Source organism: Numenius arquata, chromosome 25 (assembly GCF_964106895.1).
Source record: "Numenius arquata chromosome 25, bNumArq3.hap1.1, whole genome shotgun sequence".
Classification (NCBI taxonomy): Eukaryota; Metazoa; Chordata; class Aves; order Charadriiformes; family Scolopacidae; genus Numenius; species Numenius arquata.
In genome coordinates this window covers 3,221,221-3,247,330 of record NC_133600.1, presented here as the reverse complement: position 1 = coordinate 3,247,330, position 26,110 = coordinate 3,221,221, and the positions used below count along the sequence as shown (strand labels likewise).

The 26,110-nt window shown below is 50.8% G+C and overlaps 2 protein-coding genes across 4 annotated transcripts; one reads left to right on the top strand and one right to left on the bottom strand.

The window, feature by feature from the left end:
• Positions 1-1,598: 1,598 nt before the first annotated feature.
• UBXN6 (UBX domain protein 6) lies at positions 1,599-7,236 on the top strand. Of its 3 annotated transcripts, none has more exons than XM_074163944.1 (11): positions 1,599-1,759; positions 2,190-2,344; positions 2,628-2,689; positions 2,826-2,957; positions 3,526-3,623; positions 4,020-4,095; positions 4,179-4,263; positions 4,509-4,728; positions 4,845-4,975; positions 5,580-5,725; positions 6,634-7,236. In XM_074163944.1, exons 1-11 carry the CDS (start codon positions 1,677-1,679, stop codon positions 6,760-6,762), a joined length of 1,317 nt encoding a protein of 438 aa, XP_074020045.1. In that variant the 5' UTR covers positions 1,599-1,676; the 3' UTR covers positions 6,763-7,236. The 3 variants fall into 3 exon arrangements, with proteins under 3 accessions (XP_074020045.1, XP_074020043.1, XP_074020042.1); XM_074163942.1 differs by having other exon boundaries at positions 1,677-1,759; positions 2,628-2,704; XM_074163941.1 differs by having other exon boundaries at positions 1,677-1,766; positions 2,167-2,344.
• A 546-nt stretch (positions 7,237-7,782) lies between these two features.
• CHAF1A (chromatin assembly factor 1 subunit A) lies at positions 7,783-25,673 on the bottom strand. Its single transcript, XM_074163932.1, has 15 exons — positions 25,499-25,673; positions 25,063-25,113; positions 23,509-24,326; positions 20,975-21,031; positions 17,829-18,070; positions 17,182-17,242; positions 16,864-16,932; positions 16,415-16,638; positions 15,314-15,485; positions 15,026-15,106; positions 14,850-14,939; positions 14,360-14,621; positions 13,262-13,749; positions 10,371-10,464; positions 7,783-8,315 (listed from the first exon to the last, which is right to left on the bottom strand). The coding sequence occupies exons 2-15, from the start codon at positions 25,109-25,111 to the stop codon at positions 8,218-8,220; spliced, it is 2,805 nt and encodes a 934-aa protein (XP_074020033.1). The 5' UTR covers positions 25,112-25,113; positions 25,499-25,673; the 3' UTR covers positions 7,783-8,217.
• Positions 25,674-26,110: the final 437 nt, after the last annotated feature.

The window sequence follows — 26,110 nt, the reverse complement described above, 5'->3', positions numbered from 1 at the left end:
TCCCAGGGGGAGCAGGTCCCTCCGGTTCGGGGCGGGGGGCAATGTCCCCAGGAGGAGGACAGGGCCACCAGCCAGAGCCACCTGGGGCGAGGCCGTGGGGGGACAGAGTCAGACCCGCTGTACCTTCCCCTGGAAAAGGCCGGGGCTGGTGGGTGTCAGGGGTCAGCCTGGCTGGCTTTTAAACCCAGTTTTAACCCAATTTGGCTTCTCAGTCCTGTCCCTGGGCACCACTGAAAAAAGACTGGCCCCATCCTCCTGACACCCCCCCTTTCAGTATTTATGGGTGTTGATCAGATCCCCCCTCAGTCTTCTCTTCTCCAGACTAAAAAGACCAGGTCCCTCAGCCTTTCCTCATCAGAGAGATGTTCTAGCCTCCTCATCATCTTTGTAGCCTCTGCTGTACCCTCTCCAGCAGTTCCCTGTCCTTCTTGAACTGGGGAGCCCAGAACTGGACCCAGTGCTCCAGATGGGGCCTCACCAGGGCTTTGGTGAGGGCTCCCCGCTTCGATCCTCCTCATCCAGCATGTGGCCCCTTCCTTGGCAGTGACTCCCGTGTCCCTGCGAGGAGGAGGAGGAGGAGGGAATTGTGCCGTGGAAATAAACCTCATCAAACTGTCCATCCCCAAATTCTGAGCCCATCGGCTGCTCTCAAACCTGCTTTGCAGGGTGGGAAGTGAGGACCCTGCCCGTTCCAGGGGGGGGCTGGCAGGTGAGGGAGGGCTGGGCTGTGCACCCAGGCAGAGAGAATGGAAGACCTTCTTGTATTTGAGGCTCCCTCAGCCAGGGTTGCACCCAGGGCCGGGCGAGGTTTGCTCCAGAGCCATGGAAGGCCTGTTCCGGGCTGGTTTGCTCGGGCGGGGGCTGCTGGTTTCTCCCAGGGGTACCCGGTGGGGTCTGAGGCTGTAGAGCAGGGGCTGCAGTGCAGGCCTGGAGGCTGTGGGGGTCTGACAGGGTAGGCCTGGGGTCTGTGGGGGTCTGTGGAGGCAGGCCTGGGGGCTGTGGGGGTCTGTGGGGGCAGGCCTGGGGTTTGTGGGGGCAGGCCTGGAGGCTGTGGGGGCAGGCCTGGGCTTTGTGGGGGTTCATGGGTGCAGGCCTGAAGGCAATAGGTACAGGCCTGGGGTGCGGGCCTTAGAGCTGTGGGGGTCTGTGGGTACAGGCCTGGGGTCTGTGGGTGCAAGCCTGGGTTTTGAGGGGGGGGTCTGTGGGTGCAGGCCTAGGTTCCACAGGTCCAGGCCTGGGCTTTATGGGGGTCCCTGTGCGCAGGCCTGAAAGCCCTGGGTACAGGCCTGGGTTTTGTGGGGGTCCGTGGGGGCAGGCCCGCGGTCTGTGGGGTGCAGGCCTGGGGTCCCTGTGTGCGGGCCCAGGGTCTGTGGGGACAGGCCTGGGTTTTGTGGGTGTCCGCGGGTGCAGGCCTGGGGTCCATTTGCTCTGTGGGGGTCCCTGGGTGCAGGCCTGGAGTCCCGTGGAGGTCCCGGGCCCGTCCCCCCCCCCCCCCGCCCCTCAGCCCTGGAGGACCGCGGGCGCCATAGAGTGGCGGGAGCCTAGAGCGGCGCCGGGGCCGGCGTCACGGACACGCCCCTTCCGGGGGCGGTGCCGGGGGCGGGGCGGAAGCGCGGGCTGGAGGCGGCGGCCCCGGTCCCGGTCCCGGTCCCGGTCCCAGGCCCGGCGCCGCCGCCATGCGCAAGTTCTTCCAGGAGATCAAGGCCGACCTGAAGTTCAAGACCGCGGGGCCCGGACAGAAGCTCTCAGAGCCATCCCGGTACGGGGTATGGGGGAACCCTCCGGTAACGGTGGGCCCGGCGGGGGGGTGGACGCCGTTCCTGGGCGGGCCAGGGAGCTGCCGGCGGCCAGTGGGGCTGGGCGGGCGGGAGCCGACCCCCTCCGCCCGGCTGCCGGTACCCACGGTGCCTACGGCTGCCCCGCTCTTGATGCCACCTGGTACCTGGGGGTTGCCCGGGGACACCGGGCAGGGACCGACCCCACCGGGCGACACGGGGCCCATGCCGCCCATCCCGCGGGGGCTGACACTCACCGGGCAGCGATGCTGTCACACTGGGGCGGCCAGTTTCCTGGCTGCCTCCCCGGGGGCACCGGGGCGGTAATTGCCGTTACGTGTCCGTGGCCACATCCAGGCCGGTGCTGTGGCGGAGCCCGTCTCCTCCCGAGCTCTGCCGTTCCCTCCTGCCCAGGGTCCCCAAGGAGAAGCCAAAAGCTGAAGCGGCTCCGAAGCCTCGGCAGGGACCCACAGATGAAGCGCAGATGGCGGCGGCGGCGGCGCTGGCCCGGATGGAGCTGAAGCCCAAGGCCAAGGTGGCCTCCTCCCAGGAAGCCATCAAGAACCAGGGTAGGAGCTCGCTGGAGGCTGCGGAGCTGCTGGGCCAGTGTAGGGACGCTCACAGCTCCAAACTGAGCCCGGGGAAGGGAGATCCCGGGTCGGCGACTGCTCAGGTGCAGCTCTCGAGGGTATTGTGGGGTGCAGCCGGCTTCTGCAGCTGCTTGGGGGTCATAGAAACAAGGGTCGCGCTCGCCCCTGGACTCTCGGGCTCAGACAGAGCGCCCAGGTTTGCTTCCCCGGGGTGCAAACTGCTGAACCTCTGCCCCCCGTAACCTGGGTTTGTGTCTCGCAGTGAGAAAGGAGCTGATGGCCGAGGCAGCTGCGAGCCAGAAGGGGCTCTCGGTGGAGGAAAAGGTACGAGAGACGCTGGTGTCCCTGCTCAGCACCCTTCTGGGCTGCTGTCCCTGTCCCACGAGGAGACAACAGGGCATTTAAAACCAAACCCAAACCTTCCGGCGCTCAGTTCGGTACCTGGTTTTGTCTCCTTTAGGATCTCGCCTCCCCAGACCAGGAAGGGGCAGCTGCGCCCTCCGTTTCGGGCGTCTACTTCATTTGCCCCTTAACGGGTGCGGTTGTAAGGAAAGACCAGAAGGAGAAGCACCTCCGAGAAGCCATCCAGGCGGTAAGTGCCGTGTCTGCCGGCCGCGCGGCTTCCCGTCCTCCCGCTTTAACTGGTTTTGTGGTGTGGGTCCCCTCGAGCAGCGATCTCTCCCCCTTCTCCCTGTAAAAATCTCCGCTGTCTCCCAAAGGGCAGCTCTTCTGCTGGAGCCCTACACGTGTCTGTCCAAGCCCGCTCCCTTCGGCTTGTTGGAAGTGCTGGAACTGGGAACTCTGGCCCTGGACTGGTTTTGGCTGGGACAGCGTTAATTTTCTTCTTAGCAGCTGGGGGGGGGGGGGGGGGGCTGTGGTTTAGATTTGTGATGAAAACGGTGTTAATTACACACTGGAAATGGCTAAACTGGGAAGCAATGAATAAATTCCTTTTTGCTTTACCTATTAATCTTGTCTTTAGCCCAACCCATGAGTTTTCGCATCGTTTTTCCCTTCCAATTCTCTCCCCGTCCCACCGCGGGGGGAACAAGCGTGGTGCTGAGCTGCCAGTTTGGGGTGAAACCACGACAGACCCACACATCCCTTAGTGCAGAGTAGAATCGGCTCCCCCGTGACCGGTTTCTCTCCTCCTCCCCCAGTATTTCTCTGTGGACCCGGTGGCTGCCTCCATCATGGAGATCCACACCTTCAATAAGGACCGGGAGAAAGTACGCGTGGGCCTGGAGACCATGGCCAAGTAAGTGGGGACCGAGGAGCTTGTCCCTTCCCCGCAGGGCTCACAGGCAGATGAATTTTCTTGCTGTGCTTCAGCCAAAGCCTGAACTAAAACCGAAGCCACATACTTGAACCATTTTAAGTGTCAGTTGAAATAAGGTCAGCATCTCAGAGGTGTTTTAAAGAGTTGGTCCGCTCGTCCCAAGAGGTTTGGGAGCTGCGGGTTGAGATCAGCCAGCCCCATCTTCTGTCCGGCCTGGGGATGAAACACTGATGTATTTTACTTTCTTCAGTTTTTCAGCTCTTTTTTTTTTTTTTTCTGTGAGAAATACTTGTGAGGTCTCCCAGGCTTTTCTTACACCTTGGGGTAGCACGTCCCGAAGTGCCTGCTTTGATCCATACGCTTCTCTTTCTGCAGATACTTGGACAATATCTATCTCCATCCAGAGGAAGAGAAGTACCGGAAAATCAAGCTGCAGAACAAAGTGTTTCAGGTGAGGTCACGGCTCCTGTAGATGCTCTGCCGTGGAACGTCCTTGCCTGGAGGCTACACTGAAATTCTTTCCTTTTCTTCCAGGAAAGGATAAGCTGCCTGGAAGGGATACACAGATTTTTCCAGGCTATCGGGTTTGAGACAAAAACACTGCCTGTTCCAGGACAAGGCAAGAAATCTCAGTGTATTAAACTGGAGGCACCGGTTTGAGTGGTGGTGGGACACCCCAGGGGAGGGCAGCTTTGGTTGCCGAGAGTTCCGCGGGCTGTACCAAAGGCTGTTACTCCGAGGCTGTGACAGAAACAGCCGCTCACCCTGTTAAAACACTACATTTTGTGGAGATCCTTGCCCTTCTATTCCGTACATCGCTCATGTAAAGAACAAGAGCCTCAAATCCCGTTCTTTTGGTTGCAGAGACCCTCGAGGATTACTACGTCCTGAAGGAAGAAATGCTGACCAAGCTGGAAGACCTCAAGGGCTACAAAGAGCAGCTTTTAAGCTCCGAGCCCGTGCGAGCCCAGCTGGATCGCCAGCTCTGTGTATTTAAACCATCCCCTCAAGCTGCTCGGTTTGAGCTGCCAAACGACTTTTACAACCTCACCGCGGAAGAGATCAAACGAGAGCAGCGGCTCCGGTGAGCAGAGGAGGGCCCCTGACCGCCCAGGGGGCACGCGGAGCCAAGGAAGAGTCTCCTACCTCTCCTTCATGCTAAAAATTACTTTTTTTTTTTTTTTTTTTTTCCCCTTAAAGGACAGAAGCGGTGGAGAAGGCGTCGATGCTGAGGACGAGAGCCATGCGAGAGAAAGAAGAACAAAGGGAAATGCGGAAGTACAACTACACCCTGGTACGAGTCCGGTTTCCCGATGGATACATCCTCCAAGGTAAAAAAAAAAAAGACTTCTTACCCTTTCTTTGTGCGCTTCCAAAAGCTTCCGAGAATACTTGAGAGCTTGAATAATAAGCAGGATCGAGGTGGGTTGAGCGCAGCTGGTAGAATAAAGCAATAAAAACCAGAGTGGGGTGATACTTCTGTAAGAATTCTTCGCTTCTCCGAGCCCTGCCCTGCCCAGGGTTGGGACTGCGAAGGGTTGAGGGGAGAGGGAGGAATCTCAAGGTGCTGTTAATTAAAGCGTGCTCTTCCCAGGCTACTGCGAGCAAGCTGGACTCATTAGATGGGTTTGTTAGAGGAACCAGCATGAGGTCGCCTGTGTGGTGTCAGGCCATACAACAGGATAAATCCTCTTCACGTTTCGCAGTAGAACTCTGGAAATCATTTCCCAGCTCTTTGTGACGGGCTGGCAGGGGCTCACGACAACTGAAGTCCTATTTTTTCTTTGGGGATTCTGCTTTTATACTTCTCAGCTGTTTCTGTGTGACTGAAGTAGTTCATAAAGTACCTGAGCCCCACGAAACCTACCACAAAAAGGTTAGATTTGGTAAATGCCAGACTCTCTCTCAATATCTCACCTTGTTTTCTCATGGCAGGGACTTTTTATGCGCGGGAATCGGTATCTGCGCTCTACAGCTTTGTGAGAGAGGCTCTCAGAGATGACTGGCTGCCCTTTGAGCTGTTGGGACCTGGAGGTGTCAAACTGACTGATGAGAACTTGGCCTTCAATGAATGTGGGCTGGTGAGTGGAAGAAAAAAAAAAAAAAAAAGAGATAGCTGGTCCCTTCCACGGGGGTCTTTGGGTTGTCACAGTCATCTGCTGCTCAGAACTCAGAGAGAAGTTTGTGTCTTGTGCTTTCGGTGCTGGAAGTTGTGCTCTGGCCCCTTCCTTTTTAAGTGCAAGAAAACAAGTTAATGCTTGAAGGCTTCTGGCCCAGGGTTAGGTGGTCTGGAAGGAAGGGCAAGGATAGACCTCCTGTGGTAAATGCTCTGCCAGGGGCTCAGCATCCACACCGGGAAGAGAGGGGAGGTGGCAACTGAGGCAAGTGCAGCTCTAGCACAAGGCTACCACCAGAAAGCCCAAAGCAGCGTCCACCAAGGAGCTTCTTGCAGAAATCAATGTTTGTCCTGTTTAGTTGAAGTGCTTTAAGTTTTTGCAGGTCTGTGAACGTACACAGCATGTTACAAGGTCAAAGTATAGGGCCATGGAGATGCTGGGAGGGCTGGAGCCCCTATGCTGTGAGGACAGGCTGAGAGAGCTGGGGGGCTTCAGCCTGGAGAAGAGAAGGCTTCCAGTCCCTAAAGGGGCTCCAGGAAAGCTGGGGAGGGACTCTGGATCAGGGAGGGGAGCCATAGGAGGAGGGGGAAGGGTTTGACACTGAAAGAGGGGAGATTGAGATGAGATGTGGGGAAGAACTTCTTTGCTGTGAGGGTGGTGAGAGCCTGGCCCAGGTTGCCCAGAGAAGCTGTGGCTGCCCCATCCCTGGAGGGGTTCAAGGCCAGGTCGGAGGGGGCTTGGAGCAACCTGGTCTGGTGGGAGGTGTCCCAGGGGCTTGGAACTCGATGATCTTTAAGGTCCTTTCCAACCCAAACCATTCTATGATTCTCTAACATGGCTAGAGCTTAATAACTTTGCCTTTTCTCTTCCAGGTGCCCTCAGCCCTCCTGACCCTGGCATGGGACGCAGGGGTCATGGCAGACATTCAGGCGGTGGGAGAGGAGCAGCCAGCAAGCCCCCTGAAACCAGAACTTCTCTCCAGAGTCCAGACACTGGCATGAAATAAAGGGGAGTGGATTTAGTGCTGGTGGTTTTAGACTGTTCCCTCGTTTTCCCCTACAGACTGGTGGAGCTTCCAGCTACGGGACCTCAGAAATGACTTTTAGCTCTGCAGAGCGGGAGTCTAGATTCTGCCACGTCACACCGACCCCCGCAATCACCTCTACAACTCCAGTAGCCACACACTAAGGCAGTCTGGCCCAGTAAGACACTCACGGGACTGCTCTGAATGGCTTGAAAAAAACCCAGTTCTAGCAGTGAACTGCTCGGGGTGTTTCCAGGACGGCGATGAAGCCCCACTCTCCTCCCTCGGAGGAGGGATGAGGTGCTTGTACCCATCGACTGAGCCTGGATATGGGGCTGGGCTTAGAACTCAGCTTGTCCTTTTGCTTCTGTGTGCACTGTAACTCCTATTGGAGAGAATATATTTAGATAAAATCATGCTTAGTCTGATTAAATGGAATATTTAAAGATTCAGTTCTGTTCAGAGTTATTTGAATTTCATTGCTCTCACAGGTCTGAAAGGCAGACCGAGCTCCAGTCAGTGCTAGGGCTGGCACTGGTGTTACTGGTGGCATTACCCACCTTTTCACTTGATGGCACCTGCAGACAGAACGAGGGACAGGCAAAGAGACAGATGACAGGAACAGCTCTTTACGCTGCCCTCTGAGAGATTACACCTCTAACTGCAGCCAGTATTTTAGGGAATCAACTCATCAATTCCAAGCCGTATGAAGTTAAACACCCCAACAAGTTTGTAACATACAGAAATGATGCTACTTCAGTCCTTTGCACTTCAATCTTTCAAGTTTTTCTGTGTGGTAGAGACCACTTTTTATATATACAGCTTCCATTGCAGCAATGCGTACAGGCGACTGATAATCTATCACTACCCGATGTCTAATTAATACCAGCCTATCCCAAAAAAAAGGAGAAAAGTCAGGTTTTTTTTTTTTTTCCTTTTCCAAAGGTAAAGCCCTGCTGCTGTTCTCTGTAGCAAGTAAGACCACAAACAGGATGATATAGATAGCATAAATTCAAATATAATTGTACATCATTTATACCCAAGGCTGTGCTATACAACATTATGAACAGAGTCATTCCCCCAGTGGCATCACAATAAGCTTATTTCAAAATCCCTCCACTAGTTTCAGAGATAACTTAGATACCTTCCATTACAAAGAAGTATCAAAATTTCAATAATGCTTTATTAAGGACAGATTAATACGCAGTTTTGTTTTTTGTTTTTTGTTTTTTTTTTGTTTTGTTTTTTTTTTTAAGCTAAAATCTAGAACTAACAATTTAAGCTTCCATCTGGTCTGAAGCAGAACAAAGTGCTGTCTTCTCTTTACAAGAAATACGGAATACTTTCAAGTATTTTGTTCAAAGATACACAAGGTTTAAAATTTTCTAATTAATTCTACATACATACAGAGAAGTTAGTAGGCATTTACGTCTCAAACTGGATTAGGTGGGCTGACCGTGCTGGTGTCCTGGTGAGTGGCTCTTGTCCCACTGGGTTCCGAAGCCGGTTCAGGATCTGCCAATGTAGAACCTGCAAAGTAGAAGATGTGTTGGTTTGGGGTTTTGTGTTGGGTTGGTTTTTTTTTTTTTAAATAGCCTCATTAATCTAATAGATCATGACTAGATCTACACTACTAGTGTGACCAGCAGAAGTAGGGAGGTGATTGTCCCCCTGTACTCAGCACTGGCGAGGCCACACCTGGAGTATTGTGTCCAGTTTTGGGCACCTCAATCCAAGAGAGATATGGAGGTGCTGGAGCGGGTGCAGAGGAGGGTAACAAAGCTGGTGAAGGGCCTGGAGCATAAGTCGTATGAAGAACAAGTGAGGGAGCTGGGACTGTTTAGTTTGAGGAAGAGGAGGCTGAGGGGAGACCTCATCACTCTCTACAACTACTTGAAAGGACACTGTAGAGAGGTTGGGGCTGGTCTCTTCTCACAGGTAATTAGCGATAGAACAAGAGGGAATGGCTTCAAGTTGCAACAGGGTAGGTTGAGACTGGACATTAGGAAGAAGTTCTTCACAGTAAGAGTGGTCAGACACTGGAACGGGCTGCCCAGGGAGGTGGTTGAGTCACCATCCCTGGATGAGTTTAAGAGTCATTTAGATGTGGTGTTGGGGGATATGGTGTAGGGGAGAACTTTGCAGAGTAGGGAAGATGGTTGGACTCAATGATCCCAAGGGCCTTTTCCAACCTGAATGATTCTATGATTCTACTTTATGCTTTATCTGTCTGAGCTTGTCTGCCCCTATCTGTTGCAAGTCTCCTTTTCCATACTATTTAAAAAAACACTTTTAATACTGGGTTAACAGCAATCCAGAATAAAATGACTTCACCCGTAAAAAAGGGCCTTCATAATCTTTTCAACGCTTGTTTAACTCCGCCTGAGTCTAAAATGTGGCTGCGTGTGTGTCAACACAGCCCGAGGAAGGCAGGCTCCTCAATAGCATCCTCGTCCTCGGAACGAGAGGTTACAAACCTGAAGCAAGGCTTTCATCTCGCTGCCGGCTCGTAATAAGCAAAAGCAGCTTAAGATTAAATGCAAAGCTTCTCGTCAAACAGTTATATTGTCTGTTACGGCAGAGAGGAGGAATGTAGCACCAGCTGAGATAAAAAGGAGAACCCAGATACGTCTAGAATAGGTCAAACACTACAGAATTTAAGGCTTTGGGAATATGCGCGAGCCCTTATCTATCAATTAGAGGAGCTGCCCAACAAAAAAACCTCACTTTCTGTAATTCAGGTTGCACCAGGAGCGTTGTGAAAGAGCTCCATTGTGAGCGTGGTAAGAAAGGGGCCGGGAGGTTTTGAGAGCGGTTGAGGGGAGCTGAATGCAGAGAGCGTGGCTGGCCTTAAGTCACTGATCTGTACGATGGAGTACGCAGAGTTAAAACCTCACGGAGATGAAAGGAGCCGCTCCGCATCCTCATCCCACTCCAAAAGGATACGCTACAGCAACGGAGCTTTGAAAGCTCTTCTCCGAGGGATAACTGGGACACAAATATAAGCAACTGCTTAGATTCTAGAGCAAAGTGCTGATCAGAGCCCTCACCTGCCAAACGTCTGAGAGCCTGGTTATTATCTGCTGTTATTTCCTTCAGAACAGACAATTCAGGCTTCAAGGAAAGCAGGGGAGGGGAGTTACGCTCTGGACGCTGTCAGTCCTGGAAGGGCTCTGGACTTCACACAGCCCAGAGAGCAGCCCTGCTCAGCAACATGTACCAACAGTGACTGGATCCGCTGGTTCTGACCCCAGTGTTCACTTCTCTAACCAGAAGAACCCCCCAAAGGTAACACCGGCAGCCAAACGCTAGTCACAAGCGCTTTGTGTTATTTAGTCGATTGGAGGAAGGAGGGGAAAAGGGCAAGGGCAGGTTAGAAAAGATCATAAATAGCAAAAGAAGCATCTAGAATAAGACATAAAAAAGCAGAGAAGTACCCAGAATAAAACATCAAGCTCAAGGCTTGATGAAAGAGGGGCAGAAAAACTGCAACAGGTTCAGCCCCACAACTTTCCCACTGTCCTACTCTCCCCTCCTGGGACCAACCCTCGGCCAAGAGGCTGCTGTTGATTTATTTCCCCCGACCTTTGCCTGGCTGTATATCCACAATCATGCAGTCGTCATCTTCCTCGTCCTCCTCGGTATCTGCCTGAAATCCATCCAGCTCCGCAGCTTCAGCCTTAAGGAAAAAAGAAAGGTTATGAGCCGCAGATCAGCGAGATGACGGTGCCAACACGCGACACCAAGCACAGCCAGCGCCGAGGAGGACTCACAACTGGGACCTGCAGCACGGTCTGAGCAGTTGCAAAGAAGAAAAATAAGCAACCCCTGGCTTCCACAGACACTGATTTTATTTTTTTTTTTGATAAAAGGCCTCATCTACAACGGCACGTACCGCAGGAAGCGTGCCAAGCTTCTCCTCCGAGATGTCTCCCTGTTACACAACGCGGTGAAGAGCCTACACACCGAAACGTCGGCTCAAACCTTCATTGAAATCTGACTCGGGTTTTGTCAGGTTTTTTGGAAGGGAAATCTCTCCCCCCTCTGCTGATTATTTTGGATGCTTTCTTCCTTCTGAAGATTTTTGCTTGTCAAGTTTGAAGCGTGTTCTCCCCCTGATTCCTCCTCGTCTCTGCCAATTAGCTTTTTTTACTCAGGGAGGGGCAACAGTTCTTCCCTTGGTGACCCCATTTTCTGCCACGGGAGCAGCACAAAGTACTCATTTTGAATGGAGAAAATGAACACAAGGAGTGACACAAACTGAATTTGCCCAGCTTTGAACAGCTGTGAGTGTTTTTCGGCTGTGCGTGTCCCCCCAGCTGGAACCGTGGAATGAAAATCTCAGACCTACAACCTGGTCCCCAGCCCTGAGAAGATGTTCTCCAAGAGAAGATGTTTAAAATGTGTATTTCTCATTAAAGTCACAGCTTTCAGATTAAGTGTTCCCCTCCTACACACCTGCAGGTACTGCCCACTTCCACATCAAGTTCTTCTCTCTCCAGGGTTTACGTAAGAGCACCTTTACTCACACGAGTCCCAGCATGAGCCCACGGCAAAGTAACACGTGCCGGGGCAGAGAACCTGGTGGCCTTGACCTACCAGTGGCTTCCAGCCTGGCTCCACGGGGAGGACGGGATCCCAACACCTCGTCAGCGCTGATTTAGACCTCAGGCATGAAAGGCTTTCAGGGCTCTGACACCTCTGCTCTGAGCTGCACACCTTTGAAGAGCTTTGAAGAATCGAGGCCAATGATGTAACTCTACTAGAAGCCTTTGTTTTGCTCTTTTCTGCTCAAGCAGTTGGTTACAAGCAGAATTTCCAGCGGGTGCCAAGCAGAGATTTTTTATCTCTTGCCTTTATTTAGTGTATAAGAAAAAAACCCAAGCAGATGGAGTTTGGGGGCTGAACAGCTTCTCACAAGTCTCTGATCCTTATCAATACTTGAATGCAGAGCTTTTTCGGTAGAAAAGCCAAAGAAGCCAGGAATAAAGTGGGCAGGAAAAGCATAAAAACCCTTGTCTGTAGTTTCTTTCCTCACCCTTTTGTCCACAGAGGATGAGGAATAAATCCAGACAATGCAAACCCTGTCCTACCTGGAGGTTTGGAAACAAACAGCTGATAACACCAAGTTTCAGGAGCTAAAGCCTCACTGCCTTAAACACCCGACAGAGCAGACACAGCCAAAGCACCCATCACAGACTTCTCAGCCACCCTTCTGGATCATTAAGCTCTTAATACTACCTGTGGTTACCCTGAAAAGCAGCAGCAAACAACAGGAAGACCACAATAAAGCTTAGAGCTGGAGCAGCACCTACTCCAAATCCATCTCATTCCGTTCCTATGAATTATTATGTTTTTATAAAGCGGCTCTCGAAATTCAGCTTTGTGCGCGACAGCATAAGCAGGAGACTTTACAGACTGTTAGGGGTTGAGTTGCAGCACTTCGGAACATTTAATCAATGCACATGCAACCGATGTAAGTCACCGGCTCAGGCTATACATCTGGCAGCCATACACACACAGAGAAAAACCCACATACAAATTATATACAGCTGTAAAACCAAGGCCAAGCAGACACTCAGAAACTATTCACAGCTTGGATGCAATCACTGCCAAATAGCAGAAAATGGAAGAACAGCAGGAGAGCAACATTTCAAATGGAACAGACAGTCCAAGCTGGAGAAACACAAAAGAAACCCATCTCTTTTAGAGTCGCATAATTTCACTCTTCTCCCTACAAAAAGGGGTCTTTTTGTACGGAGATGTGTGGCTGGGTATTTTGACTCTGCTCACGGCAGATCTAGGCCAAGCTGGGAGGCAGGCCAGGACGCTCGCCTGCTGAAGACACACAGCTACATTCCCCTTGTTCCTTACTGGGGAAGAACAGAATCACAGAATGATATGGGGTTGGAAGGGACCTCTGGAGATCATCTCCTCCAACCCCCTGCCACAGCAGGGTCACCCACAGCAGGTCGCACAGGAATGTGTCCAAGAGGGGTTTGAATGTCTCCAGAGAAGGAGACTCCACCACCTCTCTGGACAGCCTCTTCCAGGGCTCTGCCACCCTCACAGCCACCTTGTGTTTAGGTGGAACTTCCCATGTTCAGGTTTGTGCCCGTTCCCTCTTGTCCTGTCACCAGACACCACTGAAAAAAGACTGGCCCCATCCTCCTGACACCCCCCCTTTAAGTATTTATAGGTGTTGATCAGATCCCCCCTCAGTTTTCTCTTCTCCAGGCTAAACAGACCCAAGTCCCTCGCCTCTCCTCAGGAGTGAGATGCTCCAGGCCCCTCATCATCTTCATAGCCCTCTGCTGTACCCTCTCCAGCAGTTCCCTGTCCTTCTTGAACTGGGGAGCCCAGAACTGGACCCAGTGCTCCAGATGGGCCTCCCCAGGGCAGAGCAGAGGTGCAGGATGATCTCCCTCAACCTGCTGGTCACACATGTCAAAAGGAACAGCAGGAAAAGAACTCACCTGCTCAGCATCCCGAGGCCTTTTCATGAATTTCGTGATGGACATGCTGCCGGTGGGCTTCCTCTTCACCGAGACAGGGGTGGTCTGCAGGACCGCCCCACCTGGCATGTTGCCACCCTCCTCCTTCCCCGAAGAAGGGACCTGGGTGACGTAGTTCCATTGACAAGGGACGGGGAGATGCTCTTGATGGAAACTCTTCAGCACCTCCGAGTGGACGTACCAGCACATCCGATACTCGGGTCTCTTCTCGTAGACAGAGTTCTCGGAAATGATCCGTTTTAGCCTGGCTTTGGAGGGGACACCGCTGTCCTCGCCAACAGGCGTCTGCGGGCGGGAGGTGTGGGGGCTCGCGGGGCTCGTGTCGCTACCATCGGTGGCTGCGGTCACGTCACTGAACAGTCCTTGCCGGCAGCACTCCTGGAATTCCTGGATGATGACTTTGCTCCCGTTGACGTTGCCGTGCAGCAGAGGCAGAAGGTGGCCGAGGACTGCGGAGAAGAAGAGACACACAAAGCTTACGGGAAAGAAACATTTAAAGGCCAGGAGAAGCCAGGCTGACATAACCTATCAGTACCCATGCCCCAGGGAGAAAACAAATAGGTTGGGAATAATTTTAGATACAGGATTGTACCAGGAGGTAAATCTGATGCAGAAAAGTCACCCCCCAATAATAACAACTCCCTCAAGTGGAAGCTTTGACCCCTATTCTAGCCTTTATATGCATTATTCACATCCTTGTGTTAATTGTGCACAGGAGATACTCAGCACTGAAACTGGTCACACAAATAAAATCCTCTCCCCCGAACAATAAACAGGTCAACGCGCTCGGGCACTCCCAGTAAACGGCCCTAAATCTGAGGTCTCATTGCCTTTATTTCCTAGATTATCTAAAGCAAGGGTTTTTGGAGAGCGTGACTACAGCCATCCCAGAGGCAATGCCGGAAAACTCCTTTCCGAGAACTCTCACAGGGATTCCTTGGATTTCAGACTTTTCAAAACCAGGTCATTCCGAATTTGACACTCAATAGACAAAGCTGTTCTCTCCAAAGCAGAGTAGAGCAGCACCTAAGTACAACTATTTAGCCCTTCGGGTCTTACTTTGCTGATCTTTTGCTCTTTTTTTACTGCATTTCTGTATCTGCTGTTCTTCCTCTGCGACAGATGAATCCAGGATACACGCTGCGAACTGCTGGAGAACCTTTAGGTCCGCGTTAGCACCGCTGTCGTTTTCTGCACTTTCCCAGACGCAGCCGATTTTCACGGGCTGTAGAACGTGGAACCTCTTCCCCTTGGCCATCAGTTCATCCCACTCCTTGGCTTTCAGCTTTTGACGAACCTTCTGGTTCTCCGGATCGCACTCCTAAAGCCATGGGGGAGAAAGAACTCGATACATTCATTCCAGGAAAAACAAAAGCTTTTTAAAATCCAGCTTTTTACCATGTTCCCTGAGCTACAGAAGCTGCTCCTGAACCGTGCAGATCTGAGTTACGCCACTGCCAAGACTACACGCTCTCTTCCTCTATCAATATTTGTTACACGATTCAATTGGAAGCAGAGATGGAAAACCAGCGACACCCAGTTCACTTACTTCTGTCACTCCTTCATCTTCAGATAGGTACCCATGGGGTACAAAAAACCCATCGTCATCATCTTCATCCTCTCCCTCCTCTTCATCATCCTAAAAATAAACTCTGCTGATTAGAAATCACACTGACAAGCATAACTGGTTCAGAAAGCTGTTTTTTCAGTATGGGGAATCCTTACCCCTTCGCTGTGGGAGAGACTTTCTCCAGGTTCCTCCTCTTCCCATTCTTCATCACTGTCTACTTCGTAGTCCAGTAGTTTCTAGAAGAAATGCCAACAGGCCATTTCTGTGAGTGATTTGAGAGCACAACGCCAGAGCCCATATTCAGGGCTTCAAAACTCAGTAGGAAGAGGGAATACGCAAGCGGATGGGAAATCCCAGAGAACAAGGGAACTTGGCCAAGCCCATATTTACTTCAAGAGCAGAAAGAAAGAAAAGAATCCAACGACAGCCCGCAAGGTGCTTACACTGTCCTTTGCCCAAGGATTCCTGGGACGGATCGTAGTGGTTTTCTTGTTCCACGTGCCCCAGTACGCAGGACGGTGATTCTCACAGAACTGCAGAAGTTTCATTCTACCGAATTTTCCCCTTTCGGGAACAGCATCTGTTTTGCAGTTATCCACCACCACCACCACGTCGCTGTTAAAAGAAGACACCGTCTTCAGTCCTTCACTCCCTCCTGCTCAGGAAAACATCTTATAGAAAGCTTCGGTCCAGCCACAATATCAACCCAGAGCTCGAGTCCATTAGAATAGACACGATGACAAGCCACCTCCCTCCTTAACAGCACCTCTGGTTTAGCTATCAGTGCCTTTATTTTTTAAAACTATCAAAGACAAACACCGCTAAAGGTCACCGGTGTCCAGGGCTGAAGGCAGCTGCCTGAAGTGCAAGATTTGCTGCAGGGAAGGATTTGAGAAGCATTGTATGGAATGAAGAAAACCTACATCATAGAATCATAGAACGGTTCGAGTTGGAAGGGACCTTAAAGATCATCGAGTTCCAACCCCCCTGCCCTGGGCAGGGACACCTCCCACCAGACCAGCTTGCTCCAAGCCCCATCCAACCTGGCCTTGAACCCTTCCAGGGATGGGGCAGCCACAGCCTCTCTGGGCAACCTGTCCCAGTGTCTCATCATCCTCACAGTAAAGAATTTCTTTCTAGTATCTAATTTAAATCTCCCCTCTTTCAATTTAAAATCATTATCCCTCGTCCTGTCACTACACTCCTTGACAGAGTCCCTCTCCAGCTCTCCTGTAGGCTCCCTTCAGATACTGGAAGGGGCTCTAAGGTGTCCTCGGAGCCTTCTCTTCTCCAGGCTGAACAACCCCAGCTCTCTCAGCCTGTCCTCACAGGAGAGGGGCTCCAGCCCTCTGATCGTTTCACAATGCTCATTTCACATCATCACACAATGCTCCCCAGGGAAGCAATTCTCATATAAAATGAGTATTCAAAGAAAAGCCCCACATTTCCATCATGTCCAGTGTTAGAATAAAGCCTGCCTCAAAACAATACTGCAGTTTAATACATAAAAAAAAGTCAAAAAAAACCCCAAAACACAGACTGACCTGTTTACTATGTCAGCACTGTTACTGACAAAAGTAGGTCCAGTTTTCCGTGGTTTACGACACTTTAGATCCCTCAAAAAAGAAACGTCACTATTCTGGGCGTGCAGGAGCTTATCCAGCTGTTCTAAAAAGTCCGGATCCAGGGCGATACGAGAGAGGGGAGCTAAGACCATGTTCTCCTTAATTTCAAAAGGAGCAAACTTTCCACAAGAGCCAGCAAGAATCTGAAATATTAAACGAGGATCGTTAGGGTCTGAACACCTGAGAAACTGCAGCACCAACACTCTGCTCCAGTCACAGACTTTTTATTAAATCCTTTACACTTTGGAAATTAGGAAGTAAGAAACACTAATGCTTTGTCCACCCAAGAAGCTCTAAGGGACAGTTCAGAAAGACATCAGTGTCTTTATTAGATAGAGCAACAAAACACAGGAATAGCAATACCTCACCTTCGGGGCTTGTGGAGTCTTTGGTTTCTGGAAGAACCTTGTAATTTCTGCTTTCTGTGCATTAATACGCTGCAATCAGAAGCAAAATGCAAATTATAATCACAAAGGTAGGACAAGGCCTTATAATTCAAGGTGAGCTCATGCATGACCCAACTTCAAATCTAGCGAGCTATAAAGCAAAGCTCAGTTATTTACCAGCTCCTGTAACTCAACAACAAAAATAATAATAATTGCAGCGTCAGCCGGGCGCCAGGGAGCCCATTAACATCATTTCACCGCAGCAGAAGAACTTAGAGACAAATTAGAGAAAGCATTTACCTTTTCCTCCTCTCTTAACCGTTTCTCCTCTTCTTTCTTTCTCTTCTCTTCGAGTTTTGCCCTTTAATAGAAAGTTCATTTCAATTGTCACAAATCACAAGGTGTTTATTTGCAGTGAGGAAGAGGTGAGAAGCCCCAGACCTTGACCCCATCATGCTAGACAAGAAGATAATTCATCTATTAATCTATTTATCAGTCAAGGACCATACTTGTTTAAGCGTACAGAGGACTCCCTTCATTCCTTCTAGAGCAAATATTGACCTGTTTTAGCCACAAAGTAGCTTTGGCTGCTTCAACTTTCCCTCAATACCAGGAAAGGGAATTGGTGGTATTATTGAGTTACAAGCAATTCCCTCACCCAACAGGGCACCAGTGCCAGCACGTTGCAAAAGTATAAGCCAGACTGGTCACGGAGGGGAAAAATCCAGCGGAGCATGACGGCGCTTTTCAGCCTTTTCAAAGCAGAAGCCCAGGTCGGCCCACAAGGAAAAAGCGCTGCTGAGCCCGGGGCCTGGTGGACACAGTCCTTCAAGCGCTTAAAATATATCCTGTCTGACCAGTACAGCCTCTAGAAGGGACGGCCAAGGTGGGCATGGAAAGGTCCTCACACATAATTCCCCAGGACCTGTGGAAACCCAGCCACTTACTCTAATGCTTCCTGCCTCTCCTTGCGCTTCTCCTCCTTCACTCTCAGCTTCTCCGCTTTCTCCTTTTCTTCTTTTTCCTTCTTTTCCCTCCTTTCTTTCTCTTTCAGCTCTTTCTCCTCTTCTTTCTTCTTCTTCGCCTCTTCCTTGGCTCGCTCTTTGGCGGCTTTCGCTTCTTCTTTCAGTCTTCCCTTTTCCTCCCTTTCCGCCTGCAGCTTCTGCAGCTTGTCTGCGCGCTCCTGGTCCTGGGTCAGAAAGAAGCCGTTAAGCAACTTGACTTTTTATCCCCAGCAATAAAAACTCGAGGAAAACAAGGACTTCATTTTTTCAGCTGAGATCCTAGAGCAGATTCTTGCACCCACCCAACGCTTTTCTTGCTATCATTTCTAGCTATCACAGGTTATTAACACAAGGTTATTAATTGCAGTTACCTGGGGCAGCTGAGCTATACGGGCTCTCTGAAGGCATTAATTATTCTTTTCTCCTAACAAACGGAGGCGGTTCGATTTCCTAAGCATCACGGCAAGATGCTTCTAAGCATCTACTGGCTTTATATTTGAGTCATCTTCATTAGCAATGTAGCGTTACGGAAAATTATATGGGAATTAAAAAAGAAATAAATTTAATTTAATGGACTTCGGATTGTTTCTAAAAGACTTTCTTTGGAAATCTATACCTCCTGAGCTAAGCTTTCAATGCTTTTGTATCAACGTAGGGCTACCGTGGTACGAGTTTGAAAAGTGAATTTGATTTGATTTTGCATTATAAACCCATAAGGATTTCCTGACCGTGTTTTTCCACTATTTCAGGCAGTAACGCGAGTCTCCAAACTCTGCTGCTTTGTAAGACCTGGAGCTCGCAGAAGAACTGTCACTTCTTGTAGTCCACGTTAGATAATCAGACAAGAGCAGGCACCTTAAGCTTATTTAAGGGGCACTATGGGAACAGTGGGGGGAAGAATATACATTATATTATTATATTTCCTCCCAAAGCAACTGTAATTCTCATTATGGATCTACTGCCACCCAGGAGAATGCAGTACCCTTCCTAAAAATGACAAATTAAAGAAAATAAAGGCAGCTTCCCTACGTTGCAGGCATTGGAGCCTAGGGTATGTCTGTGCTCAGACACACAAATACCCTTCCCTGTGTATTTGCAGTTTTTGGTTTATTTATTTCACATCTCTTCTTGGCAACATCGAGACTCGCTGAAGGGTGCCACAACGTACGAATAACCGCAGAAGGCAACCAACATACAAAATGGTGCCAAATGGTTAAAAAAACAAAACAAAACAAAAAAAACACCCAAAACCCACAAAACACAATCCTACAATATTGTCAGAACTGAGTCACGGTGATCAGTGAAAAAAATCTCCCGGGTAGTTTGGGAAGTGGTGTGAAGTTAAGGGAGAGATTGGCAGGTCTATTTAATTTGTAGCATAATAAAGCTTCCATTCTCATCTCGCTCCCTCACATTACTGCTATTTTTAACACATATCTAGAATGGAAGAAAACAACAGATTGGACTTCTATGTGGGGCACTGTAAAAAGCATCTCAGGAGCAGGCTCAACCACATATAGCTCATAGAAAAAAAAAACCGCAACCGTCCCCCACCAACTTCATAAACTAGTTACTAAGAAACACAATAAGAATTCATAAGCACCGGCCTTCCCAACGGCAGTTAAAATAACACTCGGTTTTCCAGCAGGCAAAGCCCACTCCTACGGCACCGACTGTTCAAGAGCTCCCCGTGATCCAGCAGCCTCTTTTATATTTAGCCTTTTATGACTGAAAGCAGAAGGGACAGCAAAATTATGGCACCGGTGTTTTGTTACGGGACAGAGTTTGCTGGGCAGCAGCGTTCAGAGAGCAGAGCTCGAGCGTTTCCAGCAGCAACATCCAACAGGTTCTTCAGCCATAAACACAGCTGCCAATTTGCCTCCCTGATTAACGAAGGGCAGACCCCACTTTTTGCAGCTTAACAGGGGGAAGGCTGAGAACGACGAAGGAACTGACCCTAAAGAGAAAGCTCTCGAAGTTCCTGATGAACTTCAACAAGGGCAAGTGTAGGGTGCTGCACCTGGGGAGGAATAACCCCCTGCACCAGGACAGGTTGGGGGCTGACCTGCTGGAGAGCAGCTCTGAGGAAAAAGACATGGGAGACCTGGTGGGCAACAGGATGCCCATGAGCCAGCAATGGGCCCTTGTGGCCAAGAAGGCCAATGGCATCTTGGGGTGCAACAGGAAGAGTGTGACCAGCAGGTTGAGGGAGATCATCCTGCAGCTCTGCTCTGCCCTGGGGAGGCCCCATCTGGAGCACTGGGTCCAGTTCTGGGCTCCCCAGTTCAAGAAGGACAGGGAACTGCTGGAGAGGGTACAGCAGAGGCTACAAAGATGATGAGGGGCCCTGGAGCATCTCTCTTATGAGGAGAGGCTGAGGGACTTGGGTCTGTTTAGTCTGAAGAAGAGAAGACTGAGGGGGGATCTGATCAACACCTATAAATACTTAAAGGGGGGGTGTCAGGAGGATGGGGCCAGTCTTTTTTCAGTGGTGCCCAGGGACAGGACAAGAGGGAATGGGCACAAACTGGAACATGGGAAGTTCCATCTAAATATGAGGAGGAAATTCTTTCCTGTGAGGGTTGCAGAGCCCTGGAAGAGGCTGCCCAGAGAGGTGGTGGAGTCTCCTTCTCTGGAGACATTCCAAACCCCACCTGGACACGTTCCTGTGGGACCTGCTGTGGGTGACCCTGCTGTGGCAGGGGGTTGGAGGAGATGATCTCCAGAGGTCCCTTCCAACCCCATAGCATTCTGTGATTTCACCTGCGTCTGTCCACTCTGCAGGCTGCGCCTTCTCAGGAAGGGACTGAAAAATTCTCGAGAGCATTTTGACAAGCCGTCAGCAACATTTAGTTCCTTAATATCTTACTGAAGTGCACAGAAACGCAGTGCAGGCCACCCACACCTCATTCCGTATGCACTAAACAGCTCTGGAACGAGCCAAGTGCTTTAACTGCCTGCATTAACATCCTCCCATATTCATCAGTGAGGAAAACCAGGGAAAGAGATGTTCTAAGTGGACTAAGATGAAGGGCAGAGGGCTTTGCTCGCTACTCAGCGCTAAAAGCACAGCAGGGAAAATGCCTTACTCTTTGCAATCTCAGCTTCTCCTTCTCTGCTGAACTTCTGTGGAATTTCTGAGATACCTGGAATTACAAAACGCAAGTTTTAGAGATCCACATCGTTCCCTTTCCACGAGGCACGAGAACTCTTACCAAGAGAAGAGCAAACTTCATCTGAATCACATTAACATTGTTCTCGCAGATTAGTACATTCAGCAGCTGAATTATTCCTTCGCTCTAGGATATAAGAATACAGTTCAAGCATTTCTAATCTCCCTGATTTACATTTAAGCCTGAATACATCTAAATGCTTCGGTTTCCATTAAGTCCTCGTGTTACTAAGTTTTGCATAAACAAATCCCTCCGGTCTCCTCTTCCAAAGTATCATTTGCAAGGGAATCTCATGTGCAGAAAACCAAACAGAAGCCAGAGCTGCTCCAAATCATGAGAGAACATTTAATTATAGCAAAGTCACTTCCTTCGAGTTGAACTTGGGTTTTTTTGGGGTTTGGTTTTTTTTTTTTTTTTTTTTTTTACATCCTACCATTTACTCTCTCCATGATATTTAACTATTTCTGAATACAAGGACTATTATCCATATTTTAACTGGTTCTTCCTCTTCTCTCGCTCTTCCACCAGTACCAGGGCATCGACCCCAAGTTCCTACCAGATCAGACTTCTGATTTCTCTTAAAACTGTTACTTATGGGGGGGGGGGAACTTAGTTTATGTTTAAAAGCATTGTTTATAGACTGGTCAAAGGCTTAATTTGTCAATAATTCAGGATATTGTGGCTTGGTTTCATGTATCTCCCTCTTCCTTCTCCTGCCACTTGCAGCGTAAGGTGCCCTGCGATTAAGTGACTGGCACAGACCAACCGCTTCATTTTCTGTACTCACAGACTCCCAAAAGCTGCATCGGGAGATCCTCTATTTACCTGACACAAAAATAAAGAGTTCTTTCAACCGGGAGCTTTAATTTAACAGAGCTGTTCCCACCTAAGAAAACAAACAAGCCAGGACAAACAACCACCTGGGCAAACAGCACCTGAGCTGCTCCTCCCTCACTTCACGCCACCAAGAACTTGTCTTATCGTGTTACATCAGGAATCAAGTCCTTTTTTTGTTTGCTCTGCTGCGCTGGAAATACTTCATGCCTGCTTGAGTTTATGTATTTATTTTAACGATGAAAGATCGCAAGTTTTAACAGTGTAAGAATTGTTCATTTTTCTTGATAAGCGCACAGCAGAAGGAACGGAAGACCCGTCACATCACGAGCTCTAAGTTCCAGCTCATTTATCCATTCCGAGGAGGAGGAGGCTTTTCCTCACCTGTGGGACTATTTGTTCTTAAACCCAAGGGGGGAACTGTTTAAAATCTTTCTTAAAAGGCTCAGGATGACATAAGCAGGAAGGCAACTGGCTGCTTCAACCTCATTTACTTGAGCTTCCTACTCAATTCTCCATCTCTGGCAGCACAACGTGGACTCAACCCCTCAATACCTTCCTCATCTTCTGCTCTAATATCGTTGAGAAAAATAAATGCACGGGGCATAGTTGAGCCCAACCAGGACTGTTCTGCTTCACAGAGGCGACTGTTCCCCCCTAAAACACCTCAATTTACACCTCCACTCATCTCTTCCCCAGAACGGTTGAGGAGTGAACAGGTATTTGAGCCACGCCAGTGTTTCAGCCACCTGCACAGATACTGTCATCCTTAGGAGCCTCCCCTTCAATACAGCACTAAAAATCACATTTTAGGGCCTCTTGCTGGTCCTAAAATGGAGCTAAGACCACAACAAAATAGCTCATAGAGAGCTAATTCCAAGGTGTTCCCTCCTTCGCTCCAGCCCTCGCTGCCCAACAGCGCCCAGTGTCCCCAGGAGGGCTCTACACACGGTGGCTTTTCCCCAAAGGAGCTTCCCGTGACAAGAAGGCTGGGAGCACGAGCTCCATACACCCAGTTTGGAGAGAGAGAGAAAGGCTCGTTTGACTCGTCCTCCATCCTCACGCGCAGATTCCGCAGTTCCACCGACGTGCTGCGGTTTCAGCTTAAAGCTTTTTTTCTCTGCCACAGCTGCAGAAGTTCAGAGTTTGGTAAGTATCTGCACTGACTGGTGCTGGGGTAACGGCCTCCCGCAGTAATTACAGCAGCTTCGTCAAGGATAGATTAAAGGTTGTAAAAACGTCACCTAATGGACAAAACTATTTTTGGACGCTGTCATCCCAAACACCAAAACACCAAATCCCAGGGCACGCGGATTATAACAAAAAAAATAATAAAATGAACCTGTAACAGAGTTTAAAGTTACAGTCACACGATGCAAAAATGGCAGCAGCTCAAAAACCAGGCAAGATTTAAATCCTTTAGCTATAGGACTTAAAGGAAGATTCAAAAAGGCAATAATTCAGTTATGTTATTAATAAACCAACGCCACCTTTCATACGCTTCTCACAATCTTTGTGGATGTCCTACCTGTCCTTCTCACTACCAGCCCAGGAAGCCACAGAACCCTTCTGCAATGCAACAGCTTTTAAAAAAGACCCCAAGAAAAGAAACCAACCTTCCTAACGGGCGTCGAGGCTGCCAAGGGACTAGAATTTCTCTTTGTTTCCGCTGCAGGCTGCGCCTCAGGTGAGCTCACGGAGCGAGAGCTGAGCGAGGAATGAGTCAGTCCAGAGTCTCCTTCGTGAGACGATTCCATGGTCTCATTTTCTGATGTGACGCTTCCATCCAGAGAAGCGACTCGGGGAGATTTTGAAGCCATAATATCCTCCAAGAGCACTACGGGCATCTTCCCCTCAAAGATGACGTCCTTCAGTTCGCTCTGGTGTACCTTTGTGTTTTCCCCACTGTTACACTCCGTTACCTCCGAACACGACTGATTTCCACCTACCAGATCCTCGTCTTTATCGGCTACAGCTTCACACGGAGCATCAGTCTCCATTGAATCATCCGTTTGGCTACTCTGAGCGGAATTCAGGCAACTCAACTGGTTTATCTCTTTTCCTAACGTGCCATTAGTTACAGCTACGGATGAAGATGCTTTTGACTCACAGTTAGCACGGTCTACGTCATCGCTTAGTCTATGGCTAGAGTCCTTTATCAGGTCAATGACAATTACAGTTTCGTTTGGGTCATCTTTTGTGTTTTTCTGCATAAAACGGTCTAACTTCCCGTTAACAAGTTTGGGAGCAAAATTCACATCCGCGTCCAGCTGGCAGTCGTTCTCCACGTTGTCCAGGGAGGCGTTCGACGCGTCCAGGGAGGAATCCTTACTCGGGCCGAACCCACTTGGCAGACTCTTTACTTTTTTGACTTCTGAATCCGCATCGTATTTTTCCTTTGGTACAGGATTCAGGCGTTTGAACGGCAACCGAGCTGAAACAACAACATGTTTGTTATTTCACTCACATCACAGGGATCAGCGGGGGGAAAGGGGTGGGAGGAATCAAATAGTGGGATATTTAATTAGTTTTTAAGCATAAGAACTGAAGCAGGTTAGCCAATTAGAATCATAGAATGGTTAGAGTTGGAAGGGACCTTAAAGATCACCTAGTTCCAACCCCCCTGCCATGGGCAGGGACACCTCCACTAGAGCAGGTTGCTCAAAGCCCCATCCAGCCTGGCCTTGAACACTTCCAGGGATGGGGCATCCACAACTTCCCTGGGCAACCTGTTCCAGTGCTTCACCACCCTCACAGGAAAGAATTTCTTCCTTATATCTAATCTAAATCTCCCCTCTTCCAATTTAAAACCATTACCCCTTGTCCTGTCACTACATCTCCTGACAAAGAGTCCCTCTCCGGCTCTCCTGGAGGCTCCCTTCAGATATTGGAAGGCTGCTATGAGGTCTCCCCGGAGCCTTCTCTTCTCCAGGCTGAACAACCCCAGCTCTCTCAACCTGTCTTCATAGGAGAGGTGCTCCATCCCTCTGATCATCTCTGTGGCCCTCCGCTGAACCCGTTCCAACAGGTCCATGTCCTTCCTGGCCAGTTCGTTACTGCGAATTAAGGCCAGTTTGTTACTGCGAAGGCGATATATTTCCTATAACCGGGTCTGACGCCTTCTTAGGGCGCTAACGCCGCGCTGGGTGACAGACACTCCGCAGCCTCACCTTGGACGAGCTTCCGCGGAGGAACGGCTGCTTTGCCTCTGCACTCCATGGCTGTGAGGGGAAAACATCAGAAATAAACACCCCTGACACGTTCCCGGTGAGCTACCCCCCCCCCCCCTTTCCCCGCGACACTCGACCGGCGGCAGCGCCCGACAGCTCTCCCGAGGCGGAGCGCGGGCCCAGACAAAGAGGCCGGGACGGGCCCCCCTCAGGCTGAGGGGATCTCCGGGCCCCGGCGGCCCCGCGCTGGGCCCAGGTGGAGGAGAAAAGGAGGCCGGGCGGGGAGAAGGGGGCGGGTGAGGCGACGGGCCGGGCCCGGTCACGGGGCGCGGCGGTGGGGCCTCCTTTGTTACCCCCAGGAAGGCCCCGCGCACCCCAACCGCCGCCGGAAACGCACCGCGCCCCGGCCCCACCGCGCCCCGAGCGTCGGGCCTACCTGCCAGGGCGGGACGCGGCGGACTCCCGCCGCTCCTATTCCCCCTGAGGCGGCCGTCGCGGTCCTGTCCCGGTCCGTCCCGTCCCGCCGCGGCCGGTCCCGCCCCGGGGGCTCCCGCTCGTATTTGGCGGGAGCCGGGGCGACCCCGCGCCTGGCCGCGCTGATAGGCGGAGCGCTCCCCACGTGACCCGCCCTTCCGCCCCGCCCCTCGCCCGCCCGCGTCTCGCGAGGAAGGCAGGAGGGAAACTCGGCGCCCGGCCTCGCCGCTGCCTCCCGATTCGCTAGAGCGACGGCCGTGGCTGATTGGCGGTGGCAGCCGTCGGTCAGGCCCGCTAGAGGCGCTGATTGGATAGCTGGGTGAGGGTAGGCGGGGTGCCTCTGGGTCCTTACGCCTGCCTGCTCGCCGGGCGGGGACCCGGGCAGCGGCGGTGCGGTCCCGGAGCCGACTCGGGAGAGGCCGGGGCAGCCGTTCCCCAGCACCAGGTGGAGAGGCAGAGCCACCCACCGCTCCGCTGCACTGAGGGGCCCAAGCTAGGGCGCGAAATGGCGGCGGCGCCGGCGACCAATGAACGGCCACGACCGCGGCGCGCAGGCGCAGAGTCGTGCCGCGGG